Consider the following 19,535-nt stretch of genomic DNA (forward strand, 5'->3'; position numbering starts at 1 on the left):
AGTTGGATAATGTTAAATATTATTTCAATAGACGTCTGTAACGTCATAAAGCTTTGAAGTTTTCTCCAATTTCCCAAGGTATAAATATGCCATTGCACCATTCATGCTGCAACATTTCCATGACCCAGATAACAGCTCATTCCCGTCTCTCCATGAGATTATGCAGGTAATGAGCAAGCAAAAACCGGTTTCAGACAGAAGAGAGATTAAAGAAGATATAATCCACCAAATGTCGGATTTAATGATCCATAAGCAAGAAAGTAAAGTTTTGAGATTCTGCATATGATGGTGATCCCTTCTCATGTAGCCAAGCCCGTTGTTTTACAAATGGGGCACAGATTCTTCTGCATTAACCATTGTTTGATGCAGTTGGTATGGAAGTCATGTCCACAATCCAGTATCCCAAGGTCATCTCCAACAGCATATTCTTCCTGTATATTATTTTCAAGGAATGGGAAAATATGTTTATAACTAATAAACCGAGCAAATTTTAAACAACTAAATGGAAGCATTTCTTGTTATATTGAGATTTTCAACTATCTCTAACCTGGCAAATACAACATGGCTCCACCTCAGGTGTTGGATTGGATGAATATTTTTGCCTTTTCATACACTTCAGTATTTTTTCATCACTCAATCCAGTGTTCACGTCTCCTATGCGTTCTTCTAAATCCAGTAGTTCCTGGTATCCCAATCACTAAGTCAGCAAACAACTTCCATGGCAAATCAATGAGGAGACAATAAATCGGCCGTTTTTACCTCATATGACATATTATCGACATCAAGCCGCATATCTCTGTGCCTATCCTGCAATTCGGACATCCCATGATATATGAACGGGTCAAAGAGCATATAATCCTGACATATCACCCATTTGCAGGTCAATATGTTAGATGGTGACATCTGTAAACAAGCTGATTTTAAGTCTACAAGATGAGAGCTTAAAGTAGCTTCTCAGGATCCTTTTTTAAAAAATAATTTACTATTCTGGGCTTTTATTTAGGCAAAAAAAAAATCTGAAATATTTCAAACTATACATACATACATGCATACATAAATATACATAGATGCATAAGCATAAGCATACTCGCCTTTTGCCACCTTAAGAGTTTTCAATAAGTCAGAACAATAGAAAAGGACCATACATCAAAACAGTCAAATTAATCTAAGTTGTTTCCAGGATGCTAAGTTCACAACATGAAATTTTGAAGAGAATAAACATGAATCATCACAAAAGTTAAAATCAAACCTCAGCCCGCAAGCTCTCACCCCTACGCATGGCAGTCAAAACCTGACGAATCTGCCACATAAAGAACAAAAGTAGTTAGCTCCACCAGAAAACTGATAACCAAACTTTGAATGAATAGAATTTTGTCGGCAAAAGAAATGGAAACTACAACTGGATACAATGTCAACATTATATATGTAGACAGTTAAAGAACTTCGATAATTCCAAATCATAATAATGTGATATCCTGGATTTGGATTTGGTTGAAAAGCTTATATCTACTTGGAAGTCGTAACAGTAACCTATGTAGTCCACTACTAAAAATTCTAAATTTCCAGCAGCAGAATTCTGAACACTTGTTATTCGATAAAATTATAAATTCTACATATAAAATACCTTCCACAAACTTCTAAATTTCTAAGTTCCTAACCAAGAATGATGTGTCCTGAACTTTGACAAATGTGCTCTTTTATCAATATACAGACCTTTTACTAAGATCAATGTAACACAATCTGATCAAGAAAAATATCAACATAACACAAACCCTATAACTTAAAGTATACATATTGACAGTGCCTAGCAAATGCGCATCAAAGTACACATAACGTATACAGAGGACGCCCCAAAAAAAACAAACACAACAAAAAGGGCAACAAAAAACCCCTTCAAAAGGACCCTAACCCATCTATAAATTCTAACATGGCTAGGGCACCTTCACCTATGCACCTCCACCAAGTCCCATTAGAACCACCATCACTAGCCCTACAATCTTCAGCTCTACCACCACATCCCTCACCACCAACACCACATCTACCATGACTAACAACTGATTGGCTACATACTACAGCTGTCAACAATTCTCCATCATCATAATCACCACATCCCATAACAGCCCCCTGCTGTGTAACAAAGCCCTTGCTATCCAAATTCACATTGCTGGAATCATCATCAATCTAATCATAATCATCATTCTGCTAGCCGTCACTGAATGTCAATGGAGTGGATTTTGATCTGAACCATATCATAAATCCAAACATGGAAAGCGACTTCCAATCCAGGTATTCATTGATGATCCAAATTGGCCAGACCTATAAGCTAACAGAGCAAATGCATATAGGCCAATTTGATCTGATGAGGACCCAACCAGAAAGGTAAAAATAAGATGAAATTATAAATGGAATATACATAAAAAAAATTAAACAAAGGATTTAAATCAATTAAGGCAATGGATTAGGCTTCATTCAAGAGAGTTTTCTGGTCCTATCATTCAAACCTTATATTCAGTCCCGGCCTCCATCTCCTTCAGAAGACAAGAATTGAAGCTCCAAACCCCAAGCTTGATATCTCCAACAAAAGTGTGAGGTGCTTCGTTGAGGCTTATATTGTGAAATCAGAATCTCCAAGATGTCAGTCGGGGAGAATCCCATATGCATAACACCTTTGATGGGTTCTATCAAGGTAAATTTTTCATGGGTCTTCTTTTGGAAACCCAGGACAACGAGATTAAAGCAGTACTTAAGAGACGAAGGTGGTATGGTGTTAAAAGCTTTATATAAATCTGCAAGGGAGGGTTTCACCATCAAGGTAGAGAATCTATAGCTTTATGAAAGGCATGATGTAGGTTGAACCCTTGAGTCTACCAAATTCTGGAGTGGAGGACACTTATGCTATTGTCGTTTTGTGGAGATCTAAAAAGGAAATAAGTTTGTGGAAATTTGATGTGTGGCTTCACCAAATCATTGGTCTAGCTAGAGATTTAGGATACTCCTTTTGTTAGGCCCCATACTAAGATAGCAATTTGGCAAATCATTTCACCAAGAAGCCAAGTAAATTGTTTCTTTTGTAGGGATTTTTTTTTTTTTTTTATAGACAAAGGCAGATTAAATTAAGAAAACGCCAAAACAGGGGGTGCACCCCATGCATACAAGCAGTATACTAAAAGAGCCAAACCAAGCTGGAAAAAAAAAAAAGAAAAAACCTAGAGAGAGAAAGCTAGCCACCATGTCAATCACCCAAAAAATTCAGAAAAGAGGAAAAACCTAAATCCAAAAACTGTTGAGACCACTTTAAAAGTGAACGGAAAAAGAGGTTCCTCAAACTTTGGTCTAACAACTCTTTCTCTTAGAACGTTCTTCAATTTCGCTCTCCCCAAATACACCAGAAAAGACAAATTGAAGACAATCTCCGAACTACTCTCCTCTTCTTCCCTAGCCCCTTAACTTTCCATTCCAGGAGAAGATTTCTCACTGAAGCTGGGAACACCCACTCTAGTCCGAAAGATGACAACAACAAAGTCCATAGCTCCCTTATCCTACCACAATGAATTAGAATGTGGTCCACCGATTCATCACTGTCTTTACAAAGACTAAACCTATTGACCATGGACCAACCCCTCGTCATTAACATGTCTATTGTTAAAATTTTCCCCCAAATTGCTTCCCAAGCAAAAAAAACGAGTTCTAAGAGGAGCACACGAACCCTAAATCTCTCTGGCTAGGAATAAAAAACTATTCTCAGCCCTTAAAGACCTATAATACGATTTGACACTAAACTTTCCCCTCCCATCATTCTTCCATACTAAGGAATCCTCCCCTTCTTGAACCTTTATCACAGAAATATGTTCCAAAAAACAAGTCACCTCCTCCAATTCTCAATCTTGGAAAGATCTTCTAAAGTGCACCTCCCAACAACCGCCTCCATCTCCTTGCCTCCCCCATAGGTCAGCCACCAAAGCAGATTTATGGGCTACAATTTTGAATAGCGTAGGAAAAACATCCTTTAGCTTAGAATCCCCAACCCAAATGTCCCACCAAAATCTCGTGTGTCTACCATTTCCAATACGAATACTAGTTCTAAGAAGGAATTTCTTGTTCTAAGAAGGAATCTCGTGTGTCTCTTGTAGGGATTTATTACCTCCCTAAGTTATGTTAAGTGGTTCTAGGATTATATAGAGTTTGTAACCTTGTTTAGATGGGCAAGTTGTTTTGATTTCTTATGAAGCTTCTAGAGGAGGTTGCTCTTCTTTTATTTATTTCTTTCTTTCTTTTCTAAGCTTAATTTTCTCCCCTTATATCTAGATTTCTGCATTTTGGAAAGATATTTCATACCTCATTTTGTTTACTAATTCAATGCAATGAATTTGTTGTTTTTAGTAAGAAGGAGTGACATATTAATCTCACAAACCACAAAACAAACTTGTGCACCTGCTTGACTATATAATGGGCCAAAAAGATGAAACCCCTCAAACCCAATATCAAAGGGTTGCTCAACTAGCAGGTGCTTCAACTCATGTATGGGATGTCCTAAGTTCAAGTCTTGCAATTACCTAATGCACAATCTTTGTGGGAGGTGGTCGCGTACCCATGGCTTTTTTCTTCCTACTAATGGGCCCACAACCTCCATAAATGAGGCCATACGCAACAAAATGGCCCTATACAATATATATTGGCCCAAAAGCCACATAAGATACTTGTAACCTACATAAATTATGATTTAACCTTAGTTTTTTGCTACATAATAGAACTAAACTATGACATAACACTAAGCTTTCCCCTAGCTCACTATCAACTTTTGTCAACCCCTTCTCTGCCCATAAGCTAATAGATAGATGATGAAATTAATCATGATGCACTTTGAAATTTAAAGAATGAAAAGAGTAAATTTTTGCTGCATCATTGAGAACTCACTCATTTACCATCCTCATCTAATTCACTATCATCTTCATCTTCCTCACTTGCCACCATTAATAAAGCAATTTTCTTTTTGATGCCCTTTAAGATCAAACAACAAAGAACTGAACTACAATCACTTAATGCATCACTTTCTTCTCCAATCCAAAGCACACAACTACCAAACAAGATCCCATCACTATGTCAAAACTACAAGCTTGTCAACCCCAACACACGTCATCATTGCAAAACCAACAAATTCCACCAAAATCCATGCTACATCATCTTCCCCTCGCTCCAACACCACCTCATTGATTATTAAAGCTATTCAACTTCCATCTTCTTCATGCTCATCATTTTTCTTTGATAGGAAATTTTTTCATTTTCTTTCCCCCTTTTTTTTGTCACATGGAATCAACCCAAGAGCCTACCCCATCCCCACACCAGCCTCTTACCATCAAGGGACACTTGCACCCCGCCATTTAGATTATAGCCATCACCCTACTTAAAGGCCCATCCATGGCTATCATGACGAGTCACTATCAATAACCCACATAAAAGCCTTACCCAAATCAAATGTCATCACCACAATAATTTCTATGACCTTTCCAATCAACCATTTGCACTTTTAACTTGTCAAATACAATACTAACACCAACTTTGACCCAATGTCCCCAGAAAATCTATTTTACTATAAATATTATTATTTGATTTGGTCATGATTTTGAGTGGGAAATGGTTTTGAATGCGATATTTTTAGTTTGTGAAGAAATTGATGTTGATATTTGTGAAGGAGGGATTTAATGGAGATTTAATTTGAATTTTAGCAGAGAAGCAATTGAAGATGAGAACAATGGTGGTAGTGTATGAAGATATCAGTACCAAAAAGAGCAATTTAGGGCTTGTTAGGTAACATTTTCAAAAACAGTTCTAAAAAAAAAAAAACAAATTTTGAGAACAATTATTAAAAATGGTTCTCAATTGTTTTCATGAATAAAATTATATTTGAACTCAAATATGAAAAATAGTTTTCTTGATTTAATACTCCATCATGATACTATTCTTATATATAGTACAAAAGTTTCCAAAGTATTTTCCATCTTTTCAATTGTTACTTAGAAAACTCTACAAAAAAACAACTCAAAACACCTTAAATTTGTTATAAAAAACATGTTTTAAGAACAAACTCTGAAAAAAAAAAAAACAATTCTATGTTAAAAGTTTGTCAAACGTGTTTTCTAAATTAGAAAACTGTTTTTGTTCTAGAAAAATAGAGAACTAATTTCAAGAGCAATTACCAAACAAGCCCTTAATGTCCTCTTCCCTTGTCCCCTTTTTTACTTTCTCTATTTTTCCTTCTCACTATTTAAACATAGATATCAAAATTTCAATGTTCAATCAGTCTTCTATGATTCCAACCAATCACCATTTACCAAACTCTAGCACAAATCTTGAGCGAAGCAACTTATTTATCAACCTTTTGGATGTTACATTTTTTATTTGATTTAAAAGATGAGTATTTTCATAATTTGCAAACGTCATTAACTATGTTATACAAACAAACAATATTACTTTAAACATCTAAGAGGAGCTCCCAATAATAGTAAAAAACGTGTAAGTAATTTATCCATCCCCAACAATTCTTTTATTCATTTTATCTTATATCCAAATTCTTTAACATCAAATTCTTAGGATGAGAATTAAAGATCATGAAGATGGAAAGAAAGAGTGTTAAGCATCTTTGCATTCATTACTCAATGGAAGGTTAAAGCTCATCTATCCTATAGAGGAGTTAATGAAGGTTTGACAATTTAAAAGTCATAGATTCCTTGCTTGCAAAGATTTGAGGATGGCCCTTTTTTCTTGGAAACTGAAAACAAAAACAATCACCACCATCCAAAATAAAAAACCGTAGACATAGATTTCCCTGAGTAAGTTAGGATATAAAAGTTGTACACTATCAAGTTTAAATAATTTCCAAGATTGTTAGATAAGAAAATAATATTTTGATCCCACAAGAATATCTTAAAAATCTACCGCCCCCAACAGATTGCGGATTTGGAAAAATTAATGGGCATATATATATATATATATATATATATATATATATATATATATATATATATATTTATGGCAACAACTCAAGAACATTATAATTATTTATGGCAAAAGGTACTTGGGTAGGTGCCCAAGCATTTCTTGTTTTAGTGGTTTTGCATATGTAGTAGAAAATATCAATGATAATGATTATATAATTTCTTCATGATAGATTGTTAAAAGCACTTGGTGGAACTAGAGCTAGGGAAGTGACTTACAACGGAAGAACAGGAAAAGCTCTATCTTGCACATAATGAAAAATATTGAGTCTCTTGAGAGCTTGGACTAAGGAAGTTTGAAGCTTTAAATGGATACAAAATTGCAACTAGGGTTAGACCAAAGCAAACATTAGCTCGACACATGTTCTATACAATTCTCACCCTGAAAGACAAAGTCACCTATCATCCTTGAACAAATAGCCATCGTGCAATTAATCTATGCTCTTTTATCCTTTGCAAAATAGGTGATAGTACAAAAAGAATAGAAATTTGTTACTCATTAACTATGCTTTTTACCTTTTACCTAGCCCTAACTCACCCTACATTGACAAACAATGAAGAAGAACCCTTAGGTTTTTTTAGGCACTGAAGCCTCACCAATGTTTGCATTACTCAACCAACATTCTCGATTCCACTTAATCAACACTTGATTGCAAGTGCTTCCCACAGAGGTGAAGCCCTCTCTCATTGATGCATTTATACATCTTGTGGATTGAAGAACCACTTCATTTCATTTTTGGGAACAAGGATATTCAATCAATGAGCTTTTTTTAATAGTCAAATAAAAAAAATAAAAAAAGGTAAGAAGGTCTCTCACTAAAAAAAGGCCACAACTCAAGCACACAAAAAGCATACAAGAAGCATTGGAAAACCAAAGAAACTAGAAGCAAGAACAAAACATCTTTCCCTTCACCAAGCTTTCATGAGCTCTTTGCTCTAAAGCAAAAGGCCACTTGATCAATGCATTTCAGAAGAGTACTCAATCAATGAGCTATTGCAACAATGTTTGCACTAGTAAGCTGAAATTCTTGTTTCCAGTTCATCAACACCTCCTAGCATGCTTTCCTCCTTTTAGTGAAATGCTTCTTGATCAATGTACTCGTACATTCCACAACTTTAAGATTAGTTGATCAGATTTGCTTCATTCTTTTTCAAAGCAATAATACTTAATAAGTCATCACACATACTTTTCAATGGTGGTTGTTTACTGACAAACCAATGATTTTTCAATAAGTGCAATTCATTTTTCCTCGTTTTTCATTACCTTTTTTTCTTTTTGTAGGAAAAATAGAACAATTATATTAGTATAAGCGCCTAACAAAAGAAGAGGGCAAAACATGTGTACACATTGTACACATGCAACATACAAATCAACAAGAAAAAACCACAAACGACTAACCAACCAATCCCTGAGCTATCGCCAGATCCAACAACAACAAAAGAGTCTGGCAAAATCCTTCGTATGTGCAAATCAAGGAACAATGTCTTTAGAAACACATCTTTCACCACTAAACAAGAGATCATTTTCTTCTTATCATAATAAATAACAATCTTTTTCCTTTCTTCTTTTTTCCGTGTCAAAACATTTTGGCAAAATACCTTACTATATCAAAGCCTATCAATATGATAGCCAAAAAGGTTATCTACAAATCTAGCATTTTCATATTTAATGAGGCACTATAGCAATTAATATATAGGATACAAACTCTATCACTTGATCTATATCCAAACTGAACAAATATCTAGTTGAATTTATAATCTAAAATATAATAGACCCTTAAAAGTTTATTCTAGTTTTCTAGCTAAAAGTGTATCAAAATATGGTTGATAGCAGTTTTCATTTCCTAACCTAGAAGTCAATTTAGGTCTTCCTTTGAGAATAGAACAAAAAGCCATCAAATGACTAACCACCACCATTCAGCAAACATAAAAAATGTGTCTTTTATTATCTAGCAAAGTATTATGTTTTCTTACATATTGCATACAAGAAAAGTTACACTAAAAACATCTAAAAGTAGATAAAAAAATTAAAAAAAAAAAACTAACAACTAAAGGTGCCTTGGTGTTGTTTTCTCTAAATGAATAAGATAATGAAATTTAAGATCCCAAACAGGAAAGATATTTGCAACATTAATAAGCTATAAACTACTAATGTTAACTAAAAAGCTAAATGATGGGATTCTCTAAAACTCCTCATCTGAGAATTTTAAAAGTCAATGATTACTTAACTAAAAGGAAATTATATGTTTAAAGGTGTAATTAATACATTATAATTAATCCAAAAATCTCACATATTGAATATTATAAAGTGATACACTAATAGTATGGAAAACTACTACTGTATAGAATTGAGGCAGCAATCATTCAAAAGAAAAGGTCAATAAATAAACCTAAAATGGCAATTACTTAACTTTGTTTATTGAGGAAAATTCACAAGTCAACTATTACACACTTATGGAACCCACGAGCACTAGCAAAGAAATGTAATTTCACAAAAGAAAATGTTTATGAGTCCACTTTATGTACATCATAAATGTACTTTAAGCATATATTATTTTTATGATATAGTACTAAATCAGGCCAGGGATCTGATTCTGTGATAGCTAGTGAGTGAGCTTACCATAATATTTACATATTAACTACAGCACAAAAGGAGTAACTTTATCACTTTATAGGTCAAACTTTAAAAGAATATTTGAGGGTTTGAGACAAATGAATTGAACCATCATTATAGTGCAACTATAGCTATATTAACAAAACACAACTTCTTTCTTGGGTTTTGCTGTAACAAATATAATTGCCCATTTTGCCATAAGAAAAATGATAAAATGACACAGGTAAAACTTAAAACCACAGAGTTAAATAACTGAAAATTTTAAAACTTAAATGGGGAGTGAATAGTTGTCTCTCAAAGAGGATACAACTTATTGTGGAGAGGAGGGAAGAGAGATGATGTCTGGGTAGGTGGACAAGCATACTGTTATTCAAAAGATGTTCCACAAGTTCCAAAACATAAATAAATTTCTTACAAATAATTTTTTGAAAGTCGGGTATTTTTTAAATTAAAAATGAGAAAAGTAAAAGGATTTTAACATAATTTAGACATGTGGGGATAACTAAAATTTTAAAAAATAATAATAAAACAATTGGAAAAAAAGAAACACTTGGCAGTCATCGCAGATTAGATTATAAGAAAATTGTACATAGAATTATCATAATCACAGTTCAGTAAATAAACATGGATAAATACAAAATAATATAATACTACTATTAGTTGTAGACTTGTAGTATTAGTAACACAAATAACAACAATGATTGTGTAACACCATCACAGGATAAAAAGTTTCAAAATGTGAGATAAACTGGGGTGGAGGGGTGAGGGGCATGCCACATCTCCATGATTGTGAGTTGAATAGTGTTGAAGCATTCTTTTTGAGACTACAAGGAAAATTAGCAAGAAGGAATGTTGAAGATAAAGTAGAATGGATGGCCTCAAAGAGTGGCAACTTTTCAGTTAAATCCTATTACCTTGGGGCAAGAGAGACCAGGGTTCCAGCAGATGTTATCTGGAATTCATGAATTCCAACAAAAGTGAGCTTTTTTTGCTTGATAAGTGGTTTGAAACAAAATATTAACTATGGACAATTTAAAGAGGAGAAGACTGACTTTGGTGAATAGATATTTTATGGGTAGAGGCGAGGAGGAATCTGGTAAGCACATCTTCCTTCACCGTTCTAAGGCAAGAATTCTATGGCAGATAATTTTCTCCTTGATTGGAATTGTATGGGTGCCAAATACATCAATTAAAACAGCATTACTAAGTTAGCATGGACTTTTAACCAGGAAGAAGAGGAAGAAAGCATGAAAAGCTTCTTTATGTTTGTTTTGGATTATTTGGAAAGAAAGAAATAGAAAGGCTTTTGGAAATATTGACTTGTTAGAGCAAGAGTTTAAATCATTTTGCATGTGTAATTTTTTGGAGTGGTTCAAAGGGGATTTAGAGGATGTGTCCTTGTCTATGATTGATTTTGTCAATTAGCTAGGATGCAAAAAGGGGAGGAAGTGTTTTTTGTTCTCTCTTTAGAGGACGTGTCCTTGTCTATGATTGATTTTGTTGTTTGGATAGGATGCAAATAAGGGGAGGAAGCATTTTTTTTTCTCTTCTTATTCTTTGCCCTGCAGCTCACTTGTATACGTCATTTATACTTTGTGCGCCTTTTGTGGCATTGATTAATACATTGCTTTCTTGCCTATTAAAAAAGAGATAAACCAGGGATTAGAGAAATAATGTTGGTCAATTAAAAATTTTAACAGAACAATAGGCATATGCCTGATGACTTGAGGAGCATAAAGGCCCATCTTTTGATCAAGCCTTGACTGGTGAGGCATATGGTCAATGAGATCACTACTTGTAAAGCCTCATGATGTTTAATCCCCAAGGCAAGTCTCAAAGTTTAAAATCCAAATTCTAAAACCAAAAGGATTGCAAGATATGTTTAAGAGAAATGGATAATCACAACAAACTTAATCATAAGAATGTTTATAACAATCATGACATCAGCAGCAATAAGACACACAGTCATGTTTTGTTATGTGGATTAAAATGTTGAAAAAAATTCATATGGATAAAACTGAAGCAATTATAAATAAATATCAACCCATGCAACCTGTTGTGATCCGAAACATAATACCTAAACACTACTATCTAGAACTCCAAATTATAAGCAGCGTCAGTATTTCACTTTTAAGTGAAATATATCATACCAAGGTACCCTAGCCTTAACTAAGAACATACAGAAATAGAGAACTTAAGAAAAGAAATTTATCTCAATAACACGAACCTCAGATATTAGCCTGTGTCTCCCTTCTATGTCAGCTGCTAAAGCACGCAATGAATGGGGCATACCAAGAACATCATTTCCTTGCCTCTCCATCAAGAATCCAGACCTTGGATATGTTTGCTGATGGACTTGGCTAATAGCTCCAGCTGATATAACTGTCTCCCGTGTGTTAGCAGAAGGACCAGAAGGCAATGATGAAAAAGGACCACTGAGACCTCCAGCTTCAGACTCAATAGATGGGAATAAAGTCCAAGGAGCAATTTCTGATAATCTTTGCTGATTTGATGTTGGGGGATTGTGAACAGGAATCCAAGCAGTAGGCAACGAATGAACACTTGAACTCAGGCCCATTCGAGAAGTTGAAGGACCACCTCCATTAGTGCTAATATTTCCTGTGGCCAAACTCCAATGTGTTGGATCCTGTGCCAAATTTCTAGTCTCAGTTGCAGGAATAAACATGGGATGCTCTGCATTGTTTCTGTGGTTGCTTCTTAGGTTTGCTTCCTCTTGTAACACAGCAGCTCTCTCCCTAGAAAAGTTAAATGAACGTGATGAACTGCCAGCTCTTGAATTGGAAGCCCCACTCCAAGGAAAAGGATGCATATTTCTTGCCAAGCCAGGAATATGTAGTACATGAGACTGGCTCTGGGGAGCAATCTGGGGTGCATTTGCATTGGCTGCTACCGCTGCATTTGGCCTCAAGTCCAAAGAATCACTAAATGTCAGAGGCCTAGATGATTGATGATTGGAACTAACATTAGAACGCCTAGTAATTCCTGCTGATGATAAATTAAATGCCACAGGTTCCTGTTGATGTCCCGGATTTACTCTCCTGCCAAAGTTTCTCTGGGAGTTTTCTGCATTTCCTGTAACACTTAAAGAAGGAAAAACATCAGAAGGAGCTACTCCTCTCATGCCAATCCCAGACTGTTGGTTTGGCAGCCCTGGAGGATTCACACTGAGAGAATTCCCTGAGGGTGTGGATATGCTTGAGCTGTTAGAAGCATTAGAATGAGCAGGAACAGCAAGCCAAGCACTGGGTTCAGCTTGTGGAGAACAGCTTGAACTTCCACCAGGATAAGACTGTCCAGAAGTACCTTCAAGAGCCTTTCTCTTGCAGGATAAGCCCCAACTGCCCAAAGAAGAACTTGATCCACCATTGCTTTCCTCAATCAAAGAACCAGAACTTCCAGAAGAGGCCCCTATATTATCAGCAGAAGCACTAACAGGTGAAACCTGCTCTGTTCCTAATCCACCTAACTTGCACAGGCCTGCTCCCATTTCCTGCCCACCACTACCAGAATTTCCCACAATTTCAGCATTTAGATTTACATTCAGAGGGATACGAGTAGAACTGGAACCCCGAATAAATAAAGGCCCCCTTGTAATCTGATTGCCACTAGTGGCACTCTCATGAAGAGGGCTATTAGCCAGATCAAGTCGCCTGTCTTCCAAATTAGGATCAGTCCCTGCAAGAGTACCAGATGAAGACCTACCGTGTTCCATTCTTACACCAGCATTAATCGCCTGGTTTCGTGGATTCATACTAGAGCTAGATTCACCCAAATGCCAGCCATTAAAGTTTTGAACATCATGATTGACAGCATTTACACATGTAAAATTTGCCTCATTGGAAGGTAACATATAGTTTGACAACCGGTTATCAACGGGATTTAGCATGTTATTCCATGAAGTCTGCTGATTCATGCCAGTGTTATTGGAAACAGAGCCCTGCCCAAAATCAATGGTCTCAGAGAAGGAACCAATGGTACTTCTTTGCCCTTGCATCAGACCAGATGAATTTCCCCCAAAAAGTTTGAAAGTACAAAATATTATTCCAACACAAACAGTGTGCTGCTAAGAATACACCTGGGAAGGACCTGAAATCAAGCAACAGCAGAGGAGGATACATAATAACTCAAAAAGGTAGCTCGAAAACTGTAAAGCCCTGCATGAGATGAGGAGGCTATTCATGCAGTAACACCAATAATTGCAATAGTAGTATTAGTAGGAGTAACTGTAGTGCTAGTGGCTGCGAAATTGCAAAACTGTGCACAGTCACAAGATATTAAGATATAATGACTGTGATGATATGATAACATCAGTAATAATCTACATTCAAAATGTTAATTCACTCTACAATTACATGACCCGCAAGGAGCAAAACTGGAGTGAATATCATAGGAACAATAAATACATTAACAATGAACAGAATTATGATGAAAAAAGAATTAAAAAAAAATGAAAGAAGGGTAAGAAAAGTTGAAAAAAAAAAGGTTCTTGAAACGTGTATTTCCCACCTGCAAGCAACGATCAAATTCTATAAGACCATAACACTTGGATGGCTCCCAATTCATTCACTTTAACAACTAAAATCCATGGCCAGTAGCAACTGAAAGTTCAAAGAGCCATCTTTAGCACCAATAGACAGTAATGATTTCATCTAAATGAAACAGGACTGTAGACAATGCAGATGTGATGAAGCAAAGCATGGTATGCAAGTGGTCATCCAGGAAACCTCCATATTTAACTGGAAATTCAACATGTTACCTGAGTTAAATGATATGCCATAAGAACCATGGTTGCAACCCTTCAAATTTTTGCTCAATGTTTCCATACAAGCCAATTACTAGGCAAATTTAAACTGCAATGAGAAAACCAGAATTTAAAATTTAAAATGATGACTGTTTCTACAGATTTAGCACATTTCAGATTCATAGTAAAAACATAAAAACAAGTAGATTAGCTTATTAGCTGATTCCATCAGAAATAAGAAAGTACCAAACATTATACATAGGGACAAGCACACATAAATATGTAAAACTTAAACAGTACTCTCTGGTAAATAATGTTGATCAAGTTTCCATAATCTAATCTAAATTACATAAAAAAATTAAAGAAACCCAAACTGAAGCTTAGAGAAGCAATTGAACTATATGCATGAATGCAGTCAAGACTGAACATTTGCATTTTTTAATGCAGAAACTCCATCATATCAAGACCGCCACAAAGCTGACTGATAAATACAGAATAATGAAAGCTTACAACTTTGAGAAGGGCATCAAACCCACTGCTCAGAGTAGTTCAGCTCCTGAAACACCAATTATAGTACCAAATCAAACTATAATAAAGATGGCCCAAACCTAAAGAATCAAACAAACCCAGAAAATCCGCACATGCATGCACACCAAAAAAACAGAAAACCCAAATTCCAACCCAAACCCTAAATGGGTCTACCTGATCGCATTTCTCTTCACAATTCCACCAACATGCACAGAAAGAAAAAAACAAAAGACCCAAAAAAAAGGGGGGAGGGGGAAAGAAGCCAAACAAACAAACAAACCAAAAAAAACCCCAAAAAACCTTGAAATTCAGATGATTAAAAAAGAAACACCATAATCCTGATCATCAAAAACATTGTTCAAGACACAATCAATAACAAAAATGAGATGTCTTGCAAGAAGTACCTGAGAGGACTGAGGGAGATAAAGATCAATGGGGGATGAATTGAAGAAAGAAATAGTAGGTGAAAGAAAATATGAAACGGCTCTGACGCCCCTCTCTGTTTCTTCGGTTACTTTTGATTTCTGAAAGATAATGGGTAAACGACAAGGCCACTGAGCAATGGATGAAAGAGGTGGGTTGTGGGTTGGGGGTTGGGTTGTAGAGAGAGAAACAAGAGAGAGAGTGCAAGCCTGGGAGGAAAGTAATGTGTGTGACTGATTTTCTAATTCAAGACTTTGTCAGTGATTTTTTGTATTCAAAATCATTTTTTTCCTTAATTTTAATTACAATAAATATTATTTTTTTACCAATATTTTAAATTATTTTTATTAAACCATTTACTATAATAATTATGAGTTTTATTATTTCTATTATTACATTTATTGTAATAAATATGTTTTGGTTCTTATGTCAATAATGACTGCCAAATGTCCATCACCTTTTCTACCAAAAGCATCCCCTCTTAAATATCATGTACATTTTATTAATTTTTTAAATAATATTGCATTAAAATATTAATTATTCTACCATATATTTCCACATCAATATTTTACATTTTCTTAAATTAACAATTATAATAATTAACCATAATTATTTAGCACTATTTGAAACAAATGTGATGCTTTTTTTTCTAAAAATGTCTAAAATTATTATTAACTTTTATTATAATAATTATTTTATGGTGATAATAATTATTGAGTCTTTAGCAACACAACCCTCCTCATGATTGTGTTATTAGTCTTTTTATTTTTTTAATAGTTACTCCTTCCCTTTTATAAAAAAAAAATCAAAATTATTTTTTAATATATTATTTGTAATATTAATATATGGTATATATAAATGCTATATTTTTAAATGTGTGTATGTATAGTAAAATTTTATTAATTATTTTACACATTGCCCATAACGATAATTGTGTAATTATTGTTCATTAATTACTATAGTAATTGCTTACCTTTATTAAGGAAAAAGCCATTTCAAAATATTATTTATGGAAAATATAGTATATAAAAGTTATATTTTTAAATAAATATATTTTACTACATAACAGATTATTATGATTTTTTTTTTTTTCGAAACATATCTTTAAATTGAATACAGAATAATGCAGAATTTAGGAATAGGGTATGAAAATCCATCACAGTAATTTAAGGTCTATTTAGTAATTATTTTCGAAAATAGTTTTAAAAACAATTTTTAAGAACAATTTTTTAAAACTATTTTTTGATTTTTGTAGAATAAAAGTCTGTTCGAAAACCTAAAATATTTTTTACATGTTTTTAATATTTTAAAAATAACTTTATTCATAATATTTTAATTTTAATCATTTTACATATTTATATAATTATCTTTTAAAATAGTTATAAAAAATAAGTAAAAATAACAAAAAAAAACAATTAAAATATATTCTTTTAAAACACTTTATATTATGTTTTTAATAATAGAAAATATAATTTTTTTTTTTTGTTACCAAACTTGTTTTCTTATTATTATTATTTTTTTGTTATGAGTAACATAATTTTCCTTAATTTTTTATTTTAAAAAATATAATTAAAATTTATATTTGATTTAAAAATATTCCATTTATAAATATTAATAATTTTTCCTTATATATATATATATATAATATTTTATTACAATAAATATGTTAATAGTAAATTTTTTTTTCCCGAGTATTTATCCATTCAAATATTACTTAAAAAAGGATATATTATACCAAAATAAACCCATATTTTTAAAAAAAAATTAATTTATGTTAAATTGGATCAACATTTTCATTATATAATTCCTTATTGTCATCATTGGATCACTAACTATCATGATTATATGCCTAAAAAAAAATACATATTTTAAACATTTTTTTCTTTTGGAAAAAAAAAATTTGATATCATTTCAAATTTTGATATTATATTTTAAATAATCATTACATAAAGATAGTTATCAATTATATACTATGTAACATATTAACCTATAATGATTAACTAAATTTCTTTTAAAAGTTACAAATTATACCGCTTAAAAATAATTTACAAACTAAACTAAATGAGTTATTTGGTAAAATTTAATATTTATTACTTAAGATTTAAGTTGGATTTAAGTTAAATTATATTTAAGGTATTGTCCCAAAACTTATTACTTAATTTTTATTTGAAGTATTAAGATTGTTTGATAATATTAACTTAAAAATTATTCTAAATTACCAAATTGACATATTTATTCTTATAAATTTAGAAATAGGGTAAAAGAAGTTAAGTAACAGTGAAAGTCATTGAATAACAAATAAGATCGTTGAGGTAATTAGAACAAAATAAAATAAAATAAAAATATAAACTTAAGAATAAATTAATTGTTTTTACTTATTACTTGAAATTATTTTTTATTTTAAGTCATATTATTAAGTTATTATATCAAACATATTTAATTTATTTAATAACTTAAATTGAGTCATTAAATCACTTTAAATTATTAAGTTAATTTACCAAAAACCCACTAAAATGAAAATAAAAGTATACAAATGATTCTTATAATTTAATTTAAAGGGAATGCACCTTAGGAGAGTATAATGTAAAATATACATTTAGGTGCAATAAATTTGTAGCAGTCTAATATTAATACATGTGCTTCCACTGTTTATGTAAAATTTGAAGAAGTATGAAAAAGAATTATTGAATTGACACTTTTTTTTTTTTACTTTTTTTTTATTATTATTGTTTATTCTTTTGAAACTTTTTTCCTAACCCAAATGGACCTTAAAATATTCAATATTTTTAATTAATGGCTTTATTTATTTATTTCTTATTATTATTTTATTTTTTAATGTTGAAAGGACCATGACCAAAATTATTTTTTGATCAAATAAAATGTTTGAAATGGTTCTAAAAAGCAACATTATAATTCTCATAGTTACACTAATACTGCCTAATAAAATAAAATAAATAGAATAATTATTAGAAAAAATATTATTCAAGAAAGTAATTATGAAAGTAACACTGCACTGCCCATTAATAGAGAGAGAGAGAGAGAGAGAGAGAGAGAGAGGGATTTAGTTTATGTAAAATTTTTGTTGTAATCATTCTCCATACTTTTGGAACTAAGTTCCAAGTTGCAAATAATTAACAGATCTTGAATTTGTCATGGTGCATATACACCACTTCTAAGGTCAAATACAAAATGAATAAGGGGGCCAGATCATGATGGGCCCCCCTCTCACATTTACATTCTAATCCAATTGATTGGATTGTTCCTTTAAGCATTTACAAGTATTATTACTCACTCATATGAGTCATATCCATCACTCATCAGTGATACATTAGTTGGGCCTCCCAAATTCTAAGCCCAATCTCCATTGCATACAATGGGCTCAACTTAGGTAACCCAGCCCAACCCAATTTGTATGCCAATTGGTATTACTCACATCAAAAAGTAATTAGAGAAAATTATCTTTTAAACACGACCAATTCTTAGTTCGATGGCATCAAGTAATTGAACTCAATTACTTCTCAAATATGATTAGACTATTTTCCGATTGCTTCTAGATTATCGTTTTTTATATAGCCGATCGAGCCATAAGAAAAATTAATATTCGTAATTAAACTTTATTAATGGGTATTAAAAGGTTAAGAAATGTAGTAGTGAAAGCAATTTAATAGAAGTGTACAAAAGTATAGGACAAAGGAAGGCAAGGAAAAGATTCAATGGATGAAGTTGGGTAGGACAATATGGAGCCTTTGTGCCTTATATAGGGGCTACAACTTCTCAATGTGCATGTGGGGTAAAGATCTTGCCACTACTTTTGACTACACCTCATTGAGGAAATATTTTTGCACCCATAACATATGTAATCATATTCCTACGTGAAGGGGAATGGCATGGACGGAGAATGGGACAAGTAAACGTGGGTAATTTCCAATTTTATTTTTAAATTAAAATCCTTTTTTGGGAGTGATTATAATTAAATGATTTTTACTTAGTGGTGTTTTTATTTTAAGAAAAATGTTTAGGTCCTAATAGACAACTCTTTTTAAAAACAATTTTTTAGTTTTTAGAATAAAAAAACTAAAAAACACGTTTAACAATAAAAAAACAGAGTATTTTGAGAGAACTTCTTTTAATTATTTTAAGTTGTTTTTTAAGAACTGTTTTAAAAAATAATTATACAAACATATATAATGATTAAAAATAAAGCTATGGACATAAA

At 32.7% G+C, this 19,535-nt stretch overlaps 1 protein-coding gene across 4 annotated transcripts; it reads right to left on the reverse strand.

Annotated features, from left to right (window-relative positions):
* Positions 1-15,535, reverse strand: LOC117911154 (E3 ubiquitin-protein ligase MBR2). Of its 4 annotated transcripts, XM_034825365.1 has the most exons (9): positions 15,301-15,535; positions 14,879-14,924; positions 14,384-14,477; positions 14,134-14,225; positions 11,834-13,713; positions 1,250-1,300; positions 760-858; positions 548-682; positions 1-431 (listed from the first exon to the last, which is right to left on the reverse strand). In XM_034825365.1, exons 5-9 carry the CDS (start codon positions 13,619-13,621, stop codon positions 300-302), a joined length of 2,205 nt encoding a protein of 734 aa, XP_034681256.1. In that variant the 5' UTR covers positions 13,622-13,713; positions 14,134-14,225; positions 14,384-14,477; positions 14,879-14,924; positions 15,301-15,535; the 3' UTR covers positions 1-299. The 4 variants fall into 4 exon arrangements, with proteins under 4 accessions (XP_034681256.1, XP_034681259.1, XP_034681255.1 ...); XM_034825368.1 differs by lacking the exon at positions 14,879-14,924 and having other exon boundaries at positions 760-807; XM_034825364.1 differs by lacking the exon at positions 14,879-14,924.
* Positions 15,536-19,535: the final 4,000 nt, after the last annotated feature.

The sequence above is a fragment of the Vitis riparia genome, chromosome 3 (genome assembly GCF_004353265.1).
Source record: "Vitis riparia cultivar Riparia Gloire de Montpellier isolate 1030 chromosome 3, EGFV_Vit.rip_1.0, whole genome shotgun sequence".
Classification (NCBI taxonomy): Eukaryota; Viridiplantae; Streptophyta; class Magnoliopsida; order Vitales; family Vitaceae; genus Vitis; species Vitis riparia.